A 22,056-nucleotide genomic window follows, 5' to 3' on the forward strand; every position below is an offset into this window, starting at 1 on the left:
TGTTTTGGAGTTGGTGTGGCAGGCCTAGCTAAGAAGCTGTTTGGTTTATAGTGCTCTGTTTATACATTTCACAGGGTAGCCCAGGACTGTATCGACATGCCAGTGCTTTAAGAGAGCGAATGGCTGCCTTCCGGTCTGCTTTTCACCCAGTACAGGAGACTGAGAAGATGCCTGGTGGTCCCGCAGCCTCAGAAGCAGATCGAGAGTCTAAGACATCAGATTTGAGTGAGTAGAAGACTTTTGTGTATAAAGATAATTTTCCACAACAAGAAAGATTCATTTCCACAGCGTGAAAGCAATTTTTTCAGAATGTGGTTGTTTCTGTAAATGAAGGTTCATAGCTAAAATTTGCAGTATTTACACAGAAATCTAGATTTCTGTTTTCAGGGTTTCATTTTAATTTTATCTGCTTTATTTTGGTGATGCTAAGGATCATGCCCAGGACCTCCAATGTATTAGACAAGTGCTTTACAATCAAGTCCCACCCAGGCCCTGTGGTTTCTGTTGAAAACCTAATCCTTTATTTCCATAGTTACACTTGTTCTTAATTTTAAAAGGCCAGTGCTAACTAGCTCATGTCAGACTTCAAGTAGGGCTTGTGGCAAATTTAGATTTGTATTGATTTTTATAGACTTATTGTTAAACTTTGCAAAAACATATGTGAATGACAAATACCCAGCCCTGATGTTAACCACAAATTTGTCCAGTCTAATCAACATCTTGCTAGTCTGCTGTATTCTTCACTGTGTCCATATTGTTCATTTGATTATATTTTTAGTCATTTCTGGCTTTTTTAGTCACAAAGTACTTTAAACACCAGAGCTTGACAAAATATTGGCTTTCCTGCAGACCTGTTTTTCCAGCACTTTACACTCTTAATTACGTAACAGAGTCCATCTATTCCATGATTCAGGAGCCATTCAGATGTCCTCATTTGTAATTTTTAACTTACCTATTACTTGAGTTATTGTCTAGGTTTTAAATGTTTTTACTTCATTATTATAATCATGATGTCATTAAAATTCTTTTGTACATAGAAATAACTGAACACATTGCAGTTGTATGTTTTCTTTTTGTTTTTTGTTTTTTCCAACAAAAATGAAGCACAGTCAAATTAGAACACTGTTAGAACATAACTGTGCCTTTCAGATCTTGCCACCATGTAGTTTGTAGGCTAGATGTACCAAGTGTAGGATTCTGTAGAGGAACAGAACCTATGGAATGACTATCTATTACCACGGAGATTTGTTACATTGGCTTGCGTTCTATGGGCTGGTTTGTATAGCAGTTGCTGGCTGCACCCTGGAGCAGTTGAGAACCTGGTAGCTGCTCAGTCCATAAGGCTGGGTGCCTGGTCAGTCCCAGTGTGTGATCTGAAGAATCCTAGAGGATTCTTGGGGGAGAGACACTGGTCTTCGGTCCAAGTTGGAAAGCCAAAGAAACTGGTTCTGATGGCACTTGCAGAGGATCTACCACCCAGGGGCTGCACCGGGCAGCGAGAGGAAAGGCGGACAGGTGAATGCAACAGCCCCGCTCTCCGCGTCAGCCCTGCTTTCTGCAGCCCTAGCTAGTCTCACTGTGCAGTCCTGGCTGCTCTCGAGCTTGCTTTACAGACCAGGCCGGCCTTGAACTTTCTGAACTCTGCTCTTAGCCTTCCTTGTGCTACCACTACATGTGTGTGCCACCACACCCGCCTTTAGTTTCCCTTTTTGAGTGAAAGGGATTAACAGGTTTTTTATTTCACTGAGGACTTACATACAAACACTAAATTGGCATTATGTTATAGTGGATGGTATTTTAAATGATAAATGTAAAAGAAAGTATTTATCCCCATATCATTTTGTTTCTATTTTTGTTTTGTACATATAGCCAAAAAAGAAGGTCTTGTTGAATACCAGCAGTCTGGGTTCCCTGTAAACTCATCTTCAAAGCGGCGGAGAATATCCTCCCAGAGCAGCCCGGAAGACCGCCTCAGCGGCGCCAAAGGGAAAGTGGTTTGTGTGCAGGCGCTCGCCAAGCAAGCCTGTGCTGTGGGCCCCTCTGCAGATCTTACTGAGGTGATTGTGCTTCCCACATAGAACCGGAACTGTGGTTTTCTGCATAGGCAGTTTGGAGACTGGCAGGGCCTGAGATGCTAGTTCCTGCTAGTATACATACTGCTGCTGTAGTTCTTAAAAGGGTGGTGTGCCTCCTGTGTGTAGTTGTGTGACTTTTGTTGTCAGTTGGTTTTGAATCTGTTTGGGAAGATTGGGTGCTTTTGACTACTTTTGTGAGAAGATAAAGCCCAAGGTCTTCTGCGTGAGGTGTTCTACATAGTGATGGTTTGACTGTAGGTCTCAGGTGTACCCGGAGATGGCTTTTGTCCGTCCAGGGAGCACAGGTCCCTGAGCGGGTTATTTAGCTATCAACTGGAGATCAGTTGCTGAAACTTGGAGCACCTGTGCAGGTCTGTTCATCCTTGCCCACCTAGTCTGGGAAGCAGGCTCTTAAAGTTCCTCTTTGTTCCTCTAGTGTTTCAAGTAGCATTAGGAATTTTTGTGGACTCTAACAACCTAATGTCTGTCAAGATTCTGGAGAAACAGAAATCTACATGGTTTTACTAAAGTAGGACAGAGAATGCTAATGAAGTCGGTAACTTTCGTGCAGCTGTAGATGCCAAGCCAGTCCAGTCACCCCTTCTTCTTGCTTTGTGTCTTCAGTCAGGGTTTGCTTTCATTCCCGAAAGGAGGCTCCTGACACCATCACAGTGCAATAGTTTACATTTTAATTGTGTAGAGGGCGGCAAGAAAGGTATAGGTACACGTGGAGGTCAGAGGTCCACTCTCAGGAGAAGGCTCTTTCCACTTTGGGTTTTGGGGACTGAACTTGGTCATCCAACTTGCCTGCTGAGCCATCTTGTCAGCCCAACGGATGAAATTTAGTGTGGGCTATCTCTGTTGCTTAGGTCCAGTTTATGTCTGACCTCGTACGTTTGCTAGTCTGTGAGTATTCTGTGGTTAGTGCCCTGTGTACTTTGCCCTTACTGGCTAGAGACCAACAGAACAACAGGTTTTCAAGTCATCCTCGATGTTTATTGAAATCTCCATAAAGGTGTTATCAGCAGTACTGTTAGTAAGAACATGTTGTCTTTATATTCTTTCGTCTTTTCTCCTAGAAGTCATCTGACATTGGTTCAGCCCAGCCTGGATGTGTGGTTGCTCCCCTTCCAGAGCTCATGGAAGTTTCACATGGTAAGTATAGATTTTCCTTAGTGCAAACATACACCATCCCTTTCACAGACATAATGATGAGTGTGTCTATAAGCTGAAATGAGTGAAAGCAGTTCTTTTATTATAGCAGTGATAACCCTGAAGTCAGAATGTTCCTGCCTATACGTCATAAGTATTGTGACAACAGGTGTGGCCATCACCCTGCTTTAGCCCATTGAAGTTTCAAGTAACTAGTGATATGACTTGATTTACATCTACTGTTTTGCCATATGCCATCTTTTGGTTTATTTGATTTTTTTTTTTTTTTAAGAATTCTGTTTTAAGCCAGGTAGTAGTGGCGCACGCCTTTAACCCCAGTACTCGGGAGGCAGAGGCAGGCAGATCTCTGTGAATTCAAGGCCAGCCTGGTCTACAAAGCAAGTTCTACAGAGCTACACAGAAAAACCCTATTTAAAAAAAAAAAAAAAAAGAATTCTGTTTCAATTTATTAGTGTTTACTGTCTTTTAAGCTGTTCCTCATTCTCTTTTTCTCTTGCTCTGGGGTTCCAGCACACATTCTTCTCAGTCGTTTGAGTGGTCCTGTGTACAGCTGTTCATAAAACACAAAAGTTTACTCACCCTGTGACTTGGTGTCTTTTTTCCTTCTCATGACATCTCTAGCCCTTTGCACAGTAGATGACATACACATTTACTTGCTTGTGACTCCATGCATATTACCGTTTTTTGCTTTAAATCATAAACTGTTTCATGTAATTTAAGAGGAAATCGTTTTTCTATTTACTGAGCATATACCCCTATTCCTGGTCCATTTGTACTCTCATCCTTTGTTTATACTCTTAATGGTCTAAATTCCCTCTGGAGCTTTCCTTCAACTTCAAAAGGAACTTTTCGCACACGCGCGTGCCGCCGCCCCCCCCCCCTTTTTTTTGTAGTGAATATCTGCTCTGGCTGTTAATTTTCATTCTAAGGTGGATGGGTGGATTTCTGCCTGCGTAGATAAGGTGCAAGGACAGATTGTGTTTGTCACCTAGGTAAAATAAGGTACTGCCACCTTCTTGGCAGATCTCTGCTTTGTTCTCATGAGACTTAGTGTCGTTTTACTTGGTACTCTGCAATCCATCTGAAGTGGTAACACCTTAGCAAGGGTCAACGTTCTTTTGAGCACCTCACTAAACCTTACTGGAAGTGCTGGGATGAACAGGGAAAGAAGGGCTGCTATGAGCAGTGGGGCTTTTGTCAATGTAGTCAGCTGATTATTCGATGAGCCTGCCCATGGATCAGATGATTAGAAATCCTTTGTTAGGGCCCAGGAGATGCTCAACCATAAAGAACGCCTGCTGATCTTCCAGAAGCTCACAGTGGTTCCTAGCACCCAAATTGGATTCACACCTGCCTGTGACTTGAGCTTCAGGAGATCTGGCACTGCTGGGCTCCACAGGTACCTGTACATACATGCTCTAACACATATCCAGACACAAACACAGATTTATATTTAACTTTCTCTTTTAGGTAGGCAGTTAGTGTAAAGAAGACTATATAATGCACCTGCTGTCTCCCTTGCCTTCCCCACTGCCTGCATTCTTGCTCCTCTGGCTGGAAGTCATGTCAAGTAGGTCTTTGCCTATGCTGTGGTGCCAGGAGTCTGGCATTCTGATGGCCTCACTGTCCTCCATGCCCCATGACTCAGCACTGCTACTTTACATGACATCCTGCTTAGCAGTCCTGTTTAAATATCTACCTTCCGTTGCTGCTGGTCTTCATTTAGATCAGTGGTTCTCAACCTGTGGGTTGTGCTTTGGCAAACCTCTGTCTCCAAGAATGTTTACATTATAATTCATAACAGTAGCAAAATTACAATTGTAAAGTAGCAGTGAAAATAATTTTATGGTTGGGGGTCACCACAACATGAGGAACTGTATTAAAGAGTCACAGCATTAGGAAGGTTGAGAACCACTGATTTAGATGGTTATAACATGTTTCATATAGCACAAATGATGTCTTAGTATGTGTGTCATACAGAGTTTTTTCTTTTTGGTCAAATTGCATCTACATCCCTGAGTAGATTCCTTCCGATTTAACTGGACTCCTTCCGTTTGCCAATGTGAAGCTTGCACATTTGGCAGGGCAGCTTCTGTTTGGGTTGATAATCTCTCTCCTCATCATCTCCTCTTTCACTGTGTTTATATATTGAAAGGCCTCCATCTCGAGTAGTAAAATGGCTCATTATTAGGGTTTGGCTCAGGTTTTATGTTGCAAGTAATAGGTATCCTAAGAAAAAGTACATTAGCATTCCAAGGCTCGTTCCTGATCTTTGTCCCCCCACCCTCTGCCCCAGATTTCTGTGGGAGCCAAAACCTCTTATCTTTATTTGTGATAGATGTGTACTAAATGTATGGCCAGTGCTACTTGTTTGTCTTCTGTTCATGTCCAAATGAAGTCTCTGATGTTTCCTCCCTGAGCAGGGAGTATTAGGATTGAATTTCTTTCATTTTACGTTGCTAGGGATTGAATTTAGTGTATGCTAGGTAAGCATTCTACCACTGAACTATACCACTAGTGCTTGGTTTTGTGAAACAGGTTCTCACTGTGTAGCCTTGGCTGCCTTAAATTGTCCATCCTCCTGCCTCCATCTCCTGAGTACCAGGCTTAATGACTGAATTTCTAAATGTCGTGTTACAATCTTGGCAAGTGTGGTGAGTATCTTGGGCCTAGAAGAAGCAGATTTGGATGATGTCCTCTCGCTTTCCCCTTGAAGGACTTGGAGTTGCTGACTGTGTAGAGGGCACACGATCAGTTGTTGCTGTTCCACTTGACACACCTGCAGCACACATGAGCTGCGACACATCCCCTGCCATCCGGTCACCAATGACTCCTGTGTGCAGGAGCAGCAGCCTTCCCTCTGAGACCTTTGTGCTTCGTTCTGTGTTGAAGAAACCTGGCAAGCTGTTTGCAGAGAACGTAAAGGTAAGAGTTCCGTTTCCTAACACAAAGGAGTGCCAAGTCATTTTGCTTCAGAGCAATAACTGAAGTTCACGTGTCACACTGGTGTCGAGGGAAATGCATTGTCCTCACTGGTTTTCTTTTTAACTCACAATAGTATTCCGAGATTGGTCTATTTTAAATTAATATTACATTGGTATTCAGAATTTAATGTAGGTAGACTATATCAGTATAAAAATTCATCCAAATTATAATGAATTACATTGCAAAATTAGTTCCTGGTGAATGCCTCAGTCTGTAACCTGTCCATTCCAAACATGTGTCTAACACCTCAAGTCAGCCATGTTTCTGTGAGTGCAGTAATCTAAGCCAGGAGGGAGTTGACAGGAACTAGGTAGCATGTTCTGAGCTGTTCTGTCATCAGCCTTGGCATGTATACAGTGATAGTACATTATTTGTTGGACATATCAGCCCCTTCTAGCAGAATGGAATATGTGTTTCCCTGGTCAGGAGAAAGGACTAACTCAGGAGGGTGTGATAGTCTTGTTTGGGCAGAACTATTCTTAGAGCAGGTGCTGTTCTTGGTGGTTATAGTACTCAAAACCATGGACTGGGCAAGGGTTCTAGGTGAGGTTGAAATGGAGGTGGTGATTAACCAGGACTGTGATCCGGCCTGCAGGCCTGGCTGTCTTCTGCAAGGCTTGTTCTGTCTGTGGATTTATAACATCCCTTCCTTTATATTGAGTCCTCTGTAATCTTTTCCATAAACATAGACAGAACCTTCTTTCTTGTTTCATCCTCAAAAATATAGATATTCAGGCAGGAAATTCCATTATTAAAAGTGCTGTTCCCATGCTGAAACAAAGCTCCCTCTTAGTATCATTTACCTTGTCTTATTTTAGTGCGTTCTCATGCTCAAACCATTGTGAAATCTGCCTGATACAACACTATAATTTTGGCACTCACATCTTCCTTAGTTTGCTAGATCAAAAATGGGATTATTTTAACCCATACTTAGGGATTTCTGTTCTCTAATTTGGGCCTATAATACTGTTTATTAAAATACAGAAGCTGGGTATTGGTGAAATTATTAAGTCAACTCCACATAATTAAAATGGAGGTTTATTTTGTGGGGTAACTCACAAGTGAAGGGATAAGTAACAGGGTCTGGGAAAGGTGTAGCACAGTCTGGCGGTGTTCTCTGGAGAATTCTGCTCGGTCTACCTCCAGCATCCAGCATCCAGGATCCAGGAACCAAGAGAGCTGGTCATCCGGATCTCAGGTCTTCAAGGCTCTCTTGGACCCTCCTTGTAGGCGTGACAGTTACTGAAGCCTCAATGGGGGTTGAACTTCCAGATCAAAGCTGGAATGGCTACCTACTACAGCAGGGGGCTGGAGAGATGACTCAACAGTTAAGAGCACTTCCTTCTCTTACAGACAATCCAGGTCCAGTTCTCGGGCACTCATGTGGCAGTTCACAATGGGGATCAAATGGCCTCTTCTGGCCTCCACAGACACCTGACGTGTGGGGCACAATTTTTATCAGTATACAGAAATCCTTTAAACAAGAATAGAAACATATATACAAAATATATGTGTAACAAAACTTTAAATTTGTAACAGTATTCTATATGATAATAAACATCCATAACCCACCAAATAACCAAAGACCACCTCTTGGGAATGTGGGCGTAGTTTTCACAGCTAAGATTGGGTGTTGGCATGAAGGTTATGAATTTGGGCCTCCTTCTTAGTTTTCTCAGTGCTTAAGTCACTTAGGACAGTATTCTAGAGAAACTAGATTACTTTGAATAATACCATTTACAGCAAAGTGGATGTTGTTTTGAATTTGCATGCAAAACACTCATACACTTAAAATAAAAATAAATACTAAAAAATAAGAGAACCTAGTTTTTGCTTGGGTCTTGTCAGCATGGTGTTTTAAGCCAAAACAGTTAAGAAAATAAAGGTACTCTCCAAAACCATTTTCAACGGTCCCATTCTTTTTAATGACTTTGTATGTTATGGAAGGAGTAAAACCTTTGATTGGTGTTTATTTTCATTAGGAATACAACCTCTGTGACGATGGGGCTCATCTAATCCCAGATCCTTCAAACTATTGCAAAGAACAAAGAGCAGGTGTGTTATCCACAATTATTTTTAGACCTAAGGGTATCATTTTCTTTTTAGAACTGGAGGCAGTATATTAGATTTCTGACAATTTGCTCATGCTTTACTGCTTCTGAGATTACTTGGGATTGGAGAGCAGTGGGGAGGGAAAGGTGTCTTTGTAGAACCTCATTTATCTTGGGCTGAGGGTGTGGCTCAGTAGATCATCGGCCTGACATGATTGAAGTCCTAGGTTCAATCCCTAGTATCATACATACACAAAAAGAAGTTATTGCTTTTGCCTATCAATTTTTACTTAATGGTCCAACTAAAGTACTTCAGATATTCCAATTTTATTAACACTTTAAATAATTATAACTTATTTTAAATTTTTTAAATCGGTACCATTTAGTTGAAAGTATGGTTTTCTTCCATTTGCATTTTCTCTACAAATTACCTTATTATACAAACAGCAGCTGAATATACCATATTCAAACATTCTAGTGTATGCGTTTTAGCTAAGAAAAGCAGCTTATTTTTTTTAATGTATTCTCATTTATTGTCTGTAGGTAGGGAAAACTGTAAATCACCGGGCTTTCTAAATCTGAGGAAGAGGAAGAGAGTTACCTTTGGAGAGGACTTAAGCCCTGAAGTGTTTGATGAATCTTTACCAGCCAATACTCCGTTGTGTAAAGGAGGCACACCTGTCCGTCAGAGGAACATAAATGCTGCCAGTCCCCTGCAGTCACCGGTTCATGAGCAGTTAGTTCAGCCAAATTTTGATGACAAGGAGGAAAATCTTGTAAGTGGGGAAAAGCATAGAAAAAAGCTTGTTTCTATTTCTATCAGGCCTCATATTTTTTATATGGAAATTATGATTTGAAATTATGAGGTAGACCAAATGACATATCACATTTCAGTCTCTCTTGTTTTTTGTTTTCTTTTCTTTCTTTCTTTCTTTCTTTTTTTTTTTTTTTTTTTTGTTGTTGTTGTTGTTGTTGTTGTTGTTGTTGTTATTGTTTTTCAAAACAGGGTTTCTGTAGCCCCGGCTGTCTTAGAACTGGCTCTGTAGACCAGGCTGGCATTAGACTCACAGACATCTGCCTGCCTCTGCCTCCCAAGTGCTAGGATTATAATGTATTTTAAAACATAGTGGTAAACACATTTTAGTAAACTTTCAGTCAGATTAATTCAGAAAAAAAGTAAAGACAAATGACCAGTGTCAGGAAAGAGAGAGGTGAAATTCCTGTACCCTAACAAATTTTCAAGGACAGAGGGGATTAGCAACAACTTCATCCTGTTCTGTAACAGCTTCCATAACCAGATACAATCTTTGAAACACATTAGACATCAACCTTCAGTCAAGAAATACATTGTTTCAGTAGTCCCATTGTGACTAAAACTTTCCCAGAGTAATAATTTTAAGGAAGTCTGTCGCATATTTAAGCAAAGGACAATATTAATTATATGCACACTTTTCCAAATAAGACAGAAAAGCTATGTGATCATCTCTGTCCATTCGGAAAAGGCATTTTGTGAAATTCAGCATTTCTGATTAAATATCAAAAAAGTGTGGGCAAACTGGTAAGAAGGGGGAGTTCAAATTATTCTAAATCTATGAATGAACAATAGTTGCTATCTAACTGGCAATTATGTGGCAAAGGTTTGAAATCTTCTTTATTTTGCCATCTTACCATGAATTTCATTGAAAAATATTGTAATACTAGATGGTGTTTCTCAATGATGTTCTTCAATTTGCTTTGTAGAAGTTAGACAGTGGGATTTTAAATAAACGGAAAAGTCGTTTGAGTGATTAATATAACCCCTTATTTGGGGTGATTGCAGTTGGTAAATATGTTTGCATTATCAAGATAACCAGTCACTGTTTGCAAGTTGTCTTTGTTTTGCTTAGACCTTTTCATTTTCTATTGATTTTTCTTTTCATTTTGTGCTTATAATTCCTACTACCAAAATAAGGCCTTATTTTTTCCTTTGGGATACATCATTTACATATTCACTGAACTTAGGGTGTCTAATTTGTACTTTTTTTCCTTTGCTTAGGAAAACATAGAACCACCTCAGGTATCATTTGCATCCCTCTCTGAGACTCTCCCAGGTATTTATGTGTCTTTATCTTTTGTTCCAGGAGTTTGTGTGGGTGTGAGTTTGGTATGTTCTTGTGTGCGCGGGTGCTCCTGGGCTGCAGCGGGGTGGGTGAGAAGAGGACATTCTCTATCCTCTACTCTCACTCTCTGCATTAACTCCTTTGAGACAGGATCTCTTACTGAAGTTGAAGCTAGGCTAGTGGCCAACAAGCCCCAGTAATCCTCCTGTCTCCACTCCCCCATAGCATTGAGATTATAGGCATGCACACAGCCTTGCTTAGCTTCCACTTTGCTTTTTGAGACAGGGCTTGTCATTAGTCATTAGTCTGGAGCTTGCTCATTAGGCTAACATGGTTGTCGGGCAAACTCTAGGAATCTACTTATCTCTGCCTCCTATTGCTGAGGTTATAACATTTCATACCATAACCTGCCTTATGTATTTTTTTACTTTAGATTTACTTTTTTTGTACGTCTGCACCTGTGTTTATGTGTATATATCATATGCCTACTGTACCTGCAGAGGTCAGAAGAGGATAGCAGATCCCTCTGGACAGACAGTCGTGAGTCTCCCGATGTGGATGCTGGGAACTGAACTTGGGTCTTCTGGAAAAACAGCAAATATTCTTAATTGCTGAGCCATCTCTCCACCCCAGTACCTGGCTTTCTTATGGGGATAAAACTCAGGTCCTCATGCTCCATGAGCACTTTCCCAACTGAGCTACCTCCCTCGCCCCTTAATTCTTATTTTCAGTACATAAAACTTAATCTCCTTATTCTTAAAGCTGTATATGTGGTATAACAATATGTTCTTGATTTTAAGAAAACCAAATACTGTGTATGAGAAATTACCACTTCTTTCTGTTGCAAGTCTCACACTTCATAATCACCCACATTTAACTTGAATGCATTTATGTCTTTTACGATCATGATAAGACAAAGATTTTTTTCCTGATTTTTTTTTTTTTTTTTTGACATATCAAGTTGGCTGGCAAAACCGTGATATGAGTACTTGGGTTATGAACCTTTATTCATGTTTTCTCCCCTCCTGAATTATTTGATGACTTCCCATTGATACAGCTTGGGTATGTGAGCATAGAGTCCAAAGCCGTAAATTACTGACTTGCAGGTTAAATGGCTATAGTCTGTTATGTTCTAAGCTCTGAACGTATTACACTCCTTCACTGATGCCATTAAAAAACATGAGACATGTCTAAGGTTGGCAGTTAAGTGTTCCCTTAATGTGTATGTTCTCATTGTACTCATTCTGTTACAGTCAGTAATGGAAAATCTAAGGATTGTTCTGGATCCCGTTCATTGCTCTTGTTAATTATTTGTGTCTAGATATGATATTAAAAGCAACAGTGCCGGGTGGTGGTGGCGCATGCCTTTAATCCCAGCACTCGGGAGGCAGAGCCAGGCGGGATCTCTGTGAGTTCGAGGCCAGCCTGGGCTACCAAGAGAGTTCCAGGAAAGGCACAAAGCTACACAGAGAAACACTGTCTTGAAAAACAAAAACAAAAACAAAAACAAAAAAAAAAAGCAACAGTGACCCAAAAAACACTATGCAGTTCTTTAACCCTCTGACTCGTGTTAGTTTTGTGCTGAGAGCCTAATTTTGCTTGTTTCTTGATATAGGCACAGACACTTGCGGTTCTTTAAAGAACCGTGAGGAAAGAAGCTACAGTGTTGGTAGGCCAACACGGACTTCTCACAGAAGAAAGGTAAACGCTTATATTGAATCTTCATGATAATGGAGAAAATCTTGATTTGATCAGTGCTGTTAGGAATTAATACTTGTGTCGGGCAGTGGTGGTACACACCTTTAATCTCAGCTCTCAGGAGGCAGCAGTGGTAGACAGATCTCTGTGAGTTCGAGGCCAGCCTGGTTTCCAAACTGAGCTCCAGGACAGCCAGGGCTACACAGAGAAACTCTGTCTCGAAAAAACAAACAATAAAAGAATTAATACTTTGTCTCACTCAGTGTGTAACCCAGAGTGATGTCTTGCTGGCCTGATTTTAATTCTATTAGAAGAAAATCCATTAGAACAAGAGCTTCCCTTCAGAATTGTGTTACTACGGAAGGCAGTCTACTGGTTAGCTTAGTTTAGATCTGTATGACAATGGATTTTATTGAAAATGTGCAGAAGATCCACATATAATTAAGAGCCAGAAAGTAACATGAATACATGCCTTCTTAAATTATGCATTAGTTTGTTTTCTATGATGACATTCAACTGACAGCAATAAGCATCGCTTCCATTGGCTGCTTGTCTTTTGTTTTGGTCATAAGTTACATGTACTTGGATTTTCTCTATAGCCTTATAAATATAAGCATACCTATACTATTGTTGGACGTTCACCTGTCTGATTGGATGAAAATCCTATATTGTAGCCTAATTTACAGTTCATGACTTGTTATAAGCTAATAACAGTTAAATACTAAGTTGATATTTCTTTGTAAGTATTTGAAGAATATGCCACTAGTTCTTTCTTAGATCGTTTTTTTCTTCCTAATATAATAATCCTTCTGAATCCATGCTTGATAAGTTAGAGAACGGTAGTTAGTAATTCCCTCTTTTAATTTGGTTAATGTACTTGTAATGGAACTTGTACATTAAGAAGCAATGGGATGTAAGATGGTAAAAGTAGATAGGAGGTGTGGCTCAGTGATAGATGTGAACCCAGGCGGGATTTTAATCCTGAGCACTGAAGGTGGGGAGGAGCACTGAAGGTGGGGAGGAGCACTGAAGGTGGGGAGGAGCACTGAAGGTGGGATGGGAGCATTGAAGGTGGGATGGGAGCACTGAAGGTGGAGGGGAGCACTGAAGGTAGAGGGGAGCAGCAGGCTGGAAGAAAAGCTAGAGTGAAACCTGCCGTGCAGTGGAAGGTGACTCCATGCTGTATGTGTCCTTCCTATGATTTCCTTCATGGCAGTTGATGAGTTCTGCAGAACAGGATGTTTGCAACTCATGTACTACAGAAGCTGAGCCCTGCAAAGAGAAGAACATGAACAAGAAGAAATCTCAAGAACGAAAATGTACGAGCAAAGCACTTCCTGGAAAGAAACCGGTAAGGATGCTTTTCACAATTTCGTTTATATGGTGTGGTACATTTCTTCATTATGTGGTAACAGAAGCATAGAAACAGTGGTGTGTGGATTTCTTCATGTTCTGATAAAGGAAGCACGGAAGTAGCTCTGCTAGTTACCTGAGAGCAGTTCTATATTGGCTTCATTTGTCTGTGCATCTAGCCCAGTAAGCAGTAGACACATGAAATTGCTTCTCTTCTTGAGTATTCTACATTTTTTTCCCCCATGTTTCACTATGTAGCCCAGGTTGGCCTTGGACTCACCATCTTCCTCCTTCAACCTCCCCATGCTGAGAATGTTTCATGCCCAGCTCTTAAAATTCTTCATGGATATGCGTATCTTCTTTGTTAATGCTTATGATCCTTAGAAGAAAGTTGCATGGGTATCTTCACTAGTTACTTTCTTGTTTAGTCTCTTTGAGAGCCGTGGTCCAGAACACAGGATGACTCCAGCTTCAGGTCCGCTCTTTCAGGATTGGGTTCTGGACTTGGTTAACTGAGAAATAGTCAGTGCTAACCGTTTGTTTTCACTCTACTTTCTTTTAACAGATCTCCTGGGTCGGCTCAGGCCACTCTTGAGCCAATTTGTTAACCACACTCATCAAACTTTGCCTGTTATTTATTTGTGAGAGTGACAAAGTGTCACAAATAAATGGCTGCAGGACCAATCTTCTGTGACGGGGTTCACATGCCTCCTTCACCCTCTGCTGCTCCAGAGTGTGAAGCTGCACTGTGCCAGCATCATGTTAGCAGCCCTGACACTTAGGGTTCCCTCAACCCCTGTGTCTTTGAACTCTCCTTGTAACTAGTCGTGGGTGCTTCACTTTGCCTGTGCATGCCTGGTTATCTCCTAGAGATGAATGAGCCAACTGCTAATTACTTCTAGCCAGAGTCACTTCTGTATCTAAAGAAAAGATTGGAAGCCACCTTGAAAGTGCCTCGCTGTCTGCATACTTAGCTGACCCAGTATCTTTACACCGTTCCCTTACCCTTCGCATTCTATTGATCCTGACTGTCCTTCTCTGAGGCCACCTAGCCATAGTAATTCCCTCTGCTGCCTGCTGCTTGTTAGTACTTCACACTGTCCCCTGTCTAGAAATACTCGCTTTGCTTCCTCTCTGACCTCAGTCTGTGTCCATCCATTTTACTTAGTCCCTTAATTACGTATCCATTCTGCCAATAATGATATCCTGGCCCTCTGGCTACTCCTAAGCTTTCAGATACCCATAATTTTATGTTTTCTAATTTGTCCTCAACTCCTGGAACTGTTGCATCCATTCTGTGTCCTTTTCATCTGCCTTGTCTGCTTGCCAAAGTTTCAGCTCCAGGTTACTTACTCCTGCCATGCAATACCACTGCTGAGACACAGATGTGGGGTTGTTCCATCTAGAGTCATGGCTTCAGATGTTACCTGAAATCCATTCTCATATTTCACTTTACCTGAATCAGTTTTCCAATAAATATGGTCATTTAGTTACTGAGATCAGTGCAAACTGTATAGTTTTATTCTCAATAGACATCTCAGCAGCATTTGACCTAATAGAACACTTACTTGCAATACCTATTAAAAGTTGATTTTTTGCCAGGCGGTGGTGGCACACGCCTTTAATCTCAGCACCAGAAGGCAGAGGCAGGCAGATCTCTGTGAGTTTGAGGCTAGCCTGGTCTACAGTGCAAGTTCTAGGACAGCCAGGGCTACACAGAGAAACCCTGTCACATAAACAAACAAACAAAAAAGTTGATTTTTTTCTTCCACATATTATTATCATATACATTCCCTAGAATTCTACTTTCTACAAGGGCAGTAAATCATCTGCTTTGTGGTGACTTCATATGCAGCAGTTTATTAATGACCAAGTTTTAAAATCAAGTCTTCTTGATTCGTAAGTCTATGTCCAGCTGCCTATTGGACACACCTTCTAAAGCCCCCTATTCCAAGCCCTTAAAAGTCAACATTTCCAAAATTAGTGTCACCTCTCAGGAAACCCACACAAAATATCCCATGATCTTCCTCTTATTCCATGAAACAAGCAACTATTTCTTGTTGACTGGCACAGATAAATCTGAGTCATCAAATTCAGAAGAAACAGAGTTTTCCTGCCTTATTTTCCCTTTTAGGCTTAGGGGAAAATGCTGAAAAATTACCTTGCTTTAAAAGTGTGTTTGTGGGCCAGGTGGTGATGGTGCACACCTTTAATCCCAGCACTCAGGAGGCAGAGCCGGGCGGATCTCTGAGTTTGAGGCCAGTTTGGTCTACAGAGCGAGATCCAGGACAGGCTCCAAAACTACACAAAGAAACCCTGTCTCAAAAAACCAAGGGGAGGGGGAAAAAAAAACCCAAAACATAACGTGTTTTACGTCCAGTCAATGGTATGCATACCACTTGTTGCAAAGAAATAGATTTTTTTTATTTTAATCTATAGCTTTAAGAAACACAGTTACAAATAATGCATATATATTTTCTCCTAGCAAATCAGTGGCCAGACAATTTAGCAAGACTAAAGATTAGATTGCTCTAATCCCTCCCAGGACCCTGCTGGATTGATGTCATCAATGTAATGTAAGCAGTAGAGGTAGAATAGCAATGAGAAAGGGTGTTAAGCAACAGATGACAGCCTTCAATGAATTTCTAGAAGACAAGGCAGATGGGAACATGTTGACGGATAGAAGAGGTGGAAAGATTTACAGTTCAGAATGTGCTAGGGAAGAAACTAGAGGGATCTGGGAACCAGCCTGCTTGTGGGAATCCCAAGAGACTCTGGCCTAGAATTGGCAGGTACAATGGATGGGAAGCGTGAGAAGTAGTACTGAAAAAAAAGATTAATTGAAGTCTTATATATGGAACAGTCTGCACCAGTTGGCATGCGATCCCTCTTTCCTGCCCTGATGTTCAGAACAGATGTTATCTTCTAGGTTAAAGCCCCATTCTGGCATCTGTAAATTCCCACAGTCTTAACAGCCAACTCTTGCCCTAACACCAAACCTAACAACTGAAACACTCTTGTGCTGCACTGCCTTGCCCTGACCCACTCCACCTGACCCTCCAGGACGTTCCCGAGGAAATTTTCCATACAGTAGGGAGACTGAGCTAGAGCACACAGGAAACTCCTGTCAATCTAGTCTGTTCTTAATTAAGAATCAGATCAGTGAATGGAACCAATATTGTTAAAGAAACGAGTTAAAATACTAGTAAGTTACAAACAAAACAAAAACCTGACCTCAGGGAAGTCAACTGTGGACTAGAAATACACACATGTATTTCGTTTGATTTAAGAAATTAAGAAGGGAATTCTATAAAAGAGGAAAAGAAAAATAATTGGAAATTCAGGAGGTTGCAGGTGATCTTTCTGAGTCTTCATCTGACTTCTCATGGCTCTGTCAGCTGGGTACCGGCCCTGCAAGTGATTCATGCCCTTGAACCCGTAAGAAGTAGAAATGACCACGATGCTCACTGTTTGTCACCTATTCCAGGGCAGAGGTAGATCTGCTGACCAAGTGCTGACATTCCTCTAGATTTAGAACAGCCTCTCCAGCATTGCATGGGATGATTTCAACTCAGGGAAATGCTGTGTCTTGGTCCTGATGCACCTGGTTGCTCCCAGCAGGCAGGTTCCCAAATGCAGGGAAAGATACTGTTTCCTCATGGTCAAGAGGAAGGGCAGTGTCTTAGTCAATGTTGTATTGCTGTGAAAAGACATGACCAACGCAAGTCTTACAAAAGAAAGCACTTGATTGGGGCTTTTTACACTTTCAGAGGTTTAGTCCATTATGATGGCAGGGAGCTTGGCTGCAGACAGGCAGACATGGTGCTACAGAGTAGCTGAGAGCTCTACATCTGGATCAACAGGCAGCAGGGAGAGCAAGACATTGGATCTGGCTTGAGCTTTTGAAACCTCAAAGCCCACCCCCAGTGACATTCCTCCTTCAACAAGGCCACATGGCCTAATCCTTTCCAATAGTGCCACTTCCTATGAGCCTATGGGGGCCATTATCAGGCAAACCACCACAGCCAGTGACATCAGCACAGACAATTTCTCATTTTTTGGGCTCTTAGGCCTCTTGAGGACTTGGGTCTATGCTACTGCATCTGGCCGTTTCCTGAGCACTGCAGGCCACTGAAGCAGCAGAAGTAGGTTGTATTTAGAATTGATTGGGATCTGAGTTGAGCCCCCGTAAGGGTATGTGTGTTGGCCAGCTGGAGGAGTTCAAATTGAGGAGATAATTAGGGAAAATTGCTGAGTTGTGGGCATTTAAATGTGAGATTACTTTAAGAAACATGCTATTGTAAGAAATAAGGAAGGACCCCAAGGACTTTTCTTGAGGGCTCTTGAAAAAACTGATAAAAGAGTGTAGCCAGCCTGGGAATGCACTTGGGATACTAGACATCTTATCACATCTTATCGACAGATCTCTCTTGCCTTTTTGTAGCTGTATCCACTCATATTCGTAGCCCCTGGCAACCCCACTCTTTCTATAATTTTATCTTTTGAGATTGTATAAATATGAGACATACATTGTGCTCTTGGAAACTGGCTTTTAACTAGGCATAATTCTCAGTGTTTTTCTAGGTTGTATGCATCAACACTTCCCTGTTATTTCATTTTATTTATAATTATTTTAAAAAGAACAGTTTGCAATCGATACAGGGCAGGATTCTTTCCGGTAAAATGAATATAATTCATGATATGCTTTAAAATCTAAGAGGAGGGATTATAAATGAAACCTAATTTCTATGATTATAATTGCTAAAGTTACTTGGTAGGTACATGGGACTCAGTATAATTTCTCTCTATTCTGGGGTATTTAAAGTTAAAAGTGTAGCAGTGTATTTTGAGTGGAAGCTGACCACAAAACTAAAAATGCAGCAGCAGAGCCGTGTCAGCAGCGGAGCAGAGCTTTATCATTGTCTCTTTGCTGTACGCTTTTATTGACTGACATGTGCCAACAGTCTTTAATCTTCAGTTTTCTTTTGAGACAAAATTTCATCATGTTGCCTCGGCTGGCATTGGACTCCTGGGCTCCAGCAGTCCTCCTGCTTCAGCTTTTTTGCGGAAGTACACTCACTGACAACACATCCGGCCCTTTTGTTTTTGTTTGTTTAAATGTGTATAGGTTCATGTATATATGAGTACCACCTGTGTGTCTGGTGCCCTTGAAGGCCAGAAGAGGGCATGCTGTAACCTCAAACTGGAGTTACAGTAGGTGGTGAACTACCTCATGAATGCTAGCAATCAAATCCAAGGTCTTCTGCAAGAACAACCAATGCCCTTAATGACTGAACCATCTCTCCAGCCCTCTCCCTGACTATTTTTAGATAATTTTAAAACCATTTTTTTTTTTTTAAAGTATGCCTTCATTATGTGACTGAGACAATGTTTACTTTTGCCTTCTGCCTTGTGTAACAAATACCTGATTTGGAAGGGAGTGGAGCAGAAGTAGGAGCAAGTCCCTTCCGTTGTCTCCATGCACTCTAGGCCCTGAACCAGCCCTAGCGTTTCCAGATCAGATGGCTCCGCCTGGGGTTCCTTATGTCTTCAGTCACTGTGCTGTAAGGAAGGCTTGTTGTTGTTGTTGTTGTTGTTGTTGTTGTTGTTGTTGTTTAATATTCAAGTAAATTCCAGGTTTGGACCAGTTTTTAGTCTTTGCTGGTCAGATCTCCTCATGGCAAAGATCAGTGCTTAGATGCCCTGTTACAACAGACCTCTTATCATTTTGCTGGTATTTTGGCTCATAACCTTAAAACAGACCGTTAGTCCTTATTCACATGTCTTAGGGTTTCTATTACTGTGATGAAACACCATGACTAAAGAGCAAATTAGGGAGGAAAGAGTTTATTTTACTTACACGTCTATATCACTGTTCATCATCTAAGGAAGTTAGGACAGAAACCTGGAGGCAGGTGCTGATGCAGAGGCCATGGAGGAGTGCTGCTTACTGGCTTGCTCATCGTGGTTCAGCCTGTTTTCTTATAAAACCCAGGACCAGCATTGGCCTTCCCCCATCAGTCACTAATTAAGAAAATGCCCTACAGGCTTCCCTCTGTAGAGGCATTGTTTTAACTGAGGTTCCCTCCCCTCAGATGTCTAGCTTGTGTCTAGCTGGTATAAAACTATCCAGCACATTCACATTTAGATTTTATGTAAACTCAACACAATTCATTTTATTTGACATTCATCTTTTTAAAGTATATAGGGTCATAGGTATGCTAATTAGCTTGATGGAGGCATTCTAGAGCATGTACATTATCAAAACACTATTAACCATAGATAACTTTTATTTAACCATTTAAAGTTTTCTTATGGTATTTTTTCTCTCTCAAAGTAACAGGGAGGAATTTGGAAGATTCCTAATAGCTAACTGCTGGCCATTCTAATATGAGTATTGGTCAAACCCTATGTTAACCAATTCACATTTGAGCTCCTTTCATTATTTATTCTTAGAGAATTTCATACAGTATATTTTATCATATTCTTTTCTGCCCCCACAACTCCTTCCAGAACCTTCTCTTTCCCTACCCATGCAATTACATGTTTTTTCTCTCTCTTTAAAAAAAAAAAAGGAAGAAAAAAGCCACTAAAAAACATGAAGTCTGATTTGTGTTGTTCATCTGCTTCTGAGCATGAGCATACTTGTGGCTGACATACCCAATACCCACTGTCCTTAAAGAAAACTGACTTTTCCTTCCCCACCATCTGTCATTTACAGATAGCTCCCTGGCTAGGGGTGGGATTTTTGCTGGCTTGAGTTTGTGCAGGTTTGGGGCATACTGTGTTGATAACTCAACTATAGCCTTTGTGAGATATCCTACTGTGACTCCCATTCTACAGAAGAGGACTGTGGGGTATTCAGTTGACATCACTTGGCAGTTAAATGATAGAATTTGAACCCAGAGGCCAAATGTTTCTCTTCTGCAGCACATCTGTGAACCCCACCTTAAAATATTTCTTTTCTCTTGGCTTCTCCATCCACTGACCAAGCCAGTATTTCCTCATCTAGTCCATGAAATGTCAACAGATGTTTCATAAAAAAGAAAGTTTAATGGAAAAATATTTAACCCAGCACTTTCCTTATGTGCATAGAGATTATTTATGCTAAGAACTTCTCACCAAATTATATGTTAAATGTATATTGCATATCGCCAAGGGGAACATTCATCTTGTAGCATTCTAAAATTATTTTTGCATGGAATGTTGTGTTTGGTTTTGTTTTTACAAGTTATCTATAGATATCTTGAGGAACACACAGTTCTGTGCCATTTCTGTGTTCTTGAATCTCATCCATTCCTTTACACCATTAGTTTCACCTAAATCTTGTAAGCTGTGTGTTGAGTGTAAGCTCACAGGTGTTTGTCTGCCTTAGCCTGCAGGAAACACTGCTTTTTCTGGAGTCACTGTGTTATATAAGGGCTATGTTAGCTGCTGTTTCTGCACGGATACCAGGGCTGCATATGCCAGCTTTGACTTACGGACTGTGTTGAGTACCTGCAAATACTATTCCCTTTACTGCACCGCCAGGACAGTAAAGCCCTAAGAATAGAGTGGAACACTGTGCTTTCTGTGCACTTTGTCTTGAAAGCCTGTCAGCAGGGTCCTCTCCTCTGTGTGCTCAAGTCTGACGTGGTGTCTACGTGTGGTGACTGCTCTTAAACCTGGAGTCCTTAAAGACCACATCCTGATTACTTTAGTTCTCATAGCCCGCATGTTATCAGCTGTCTTTACCTCCACATAAATGTTTGGATAGATTCACTTTCTGGAAGTATTGTCAAAAACATGTTTTATGTTGAAAGTCTGAGAGTATCTTTCATTTCTTTTGTCAGTAAGTCTTTCTTGTATTTCAGTATAAAGTTACAATTTCCTTAAAGTTTTTTTCCATCTGGAACACTTTTTAAACAAAACTATTTCTAGGTGCTGGTAGGGCACTCAGAATTAAATATAACCCTGCATTCCTTAAGTTATGAAAGCATTTTTTTAAAGTTTGTGGATATTCACCTTCTTATAAGTCAGCTGTCTTTTTTTTTTTTTTTTTTTTGGTTTTCCGAGACAGGGTTTCTCTGTGTAGTTTTGCGCCTTTCCTGGAACTCACTTGGTAGCCCAGGCTGGCCTCGAACTCACAGAGACCCGCCTGGCTCTGCCTCCCAAGTGCTGGGATTAAAGGCGTGCGCCACCACCGCCCGGCTAAGTCAGCTGTCTTATTGTGGCTTCTCTTTTACAGTACCATAGCTCAAACCTAGAGCCTTTCGCATGCTAGGCAAGTACTCTTCCTCTGAGCTATGCCTCCAGCCTGTGTGACCTCTTTATTTTAACGATTAATTCATTCATTGTTTGCATAAGTTCATCTAGATTTATAATACCTTTCAATGTTATCTAAGCACCTATTATTATCTCTTCAACCAGGTTTGTGAACAGAAAGCAGCCTCCTATAGCACTTCAGTAGATAGATAATTCATGCTAGATTAACCTTTTATTATATTTTATTATGTATGTGTTTTGCCTGTGTGTACCTGGTACCATTGGGTGCCCTAGGACTGGAGGTACAGACAGTTGTGAATCACCTTGTTGGGTGCTGAGAATTGAACTCAGGGACTCAGAAGAGCAGCCAGGGCTCTT

General features: G+C 41.1%; 1 protein-coding gene across 4 annotated transcripts in view; it reads left to right on the forward strand.

The window, feature by feature from the left end:
• The window catches only part of Cdca2 (cell division cycle associated 2), a 34,201-nt gene that overhangs the window by 7,654 nt on the left and 4,491 nt on the right, over positions 1 to 22,056 (forward strand). For 2 of the 4 annotated variants that reach the window (XM_059273413.1, XM_059273416.1), the window contains 9 exons: positions 75 to 225; positions 1,870 to 2,057; positions 3,155 to 3,230; positions 5,965 to 6,173; positions 8,216 to 8,288; positions 8,828 to 9,060; positions 10,320 to 10,374; positions 11,999 to 12,084; positions 13,298 to 13,432. In XM_059273413.1, the coding sequence (XP_059129396.1) occupies positions 75 to 225; positions 1,870 to 2,057; positions 3,155 to 3,230; positions 5,965 to 6,173; positions 8,216 to 8,288; positions 8,828 to 9,060; positions 10,320 to 10,374; positions 11,999 to 12,084; positions 13,298 to 13,432 (1,206 nt within the window). Of the gene's footprint in view, positions 1 to 72; positions 226 to 1,869; positions 2,058 to 3,154; positions 3,231 to 5,964; positions 6,174 to 8,215; positions 8,289 to 8,827; positions 9,061 to 10,319; positions 10,375 to 11,998; positions 12,085 to 13,297; positions 13,433 to 22,056 lie in introns of all 4 variants that reach the window. The other 2 variants (XM_059273414.1, XM_059273415.1) reach the window with 2 other exon arrangements.

Source organism: Peromyscus eremicus, chromosome 9 (genome assembly GCF_949786415.1).
Source record: "Peromyscus eremicus chromosome 9, PerEre_H2_v1, whole genome shotgun sequence".
Taxonomy (NCBI): domain Eukaryota; kingdom Metazoa; phylum Chordata; class Mammalia; order Rodentia; family Cricetidae; genus Peromyscus; species Peromyscus eremicus.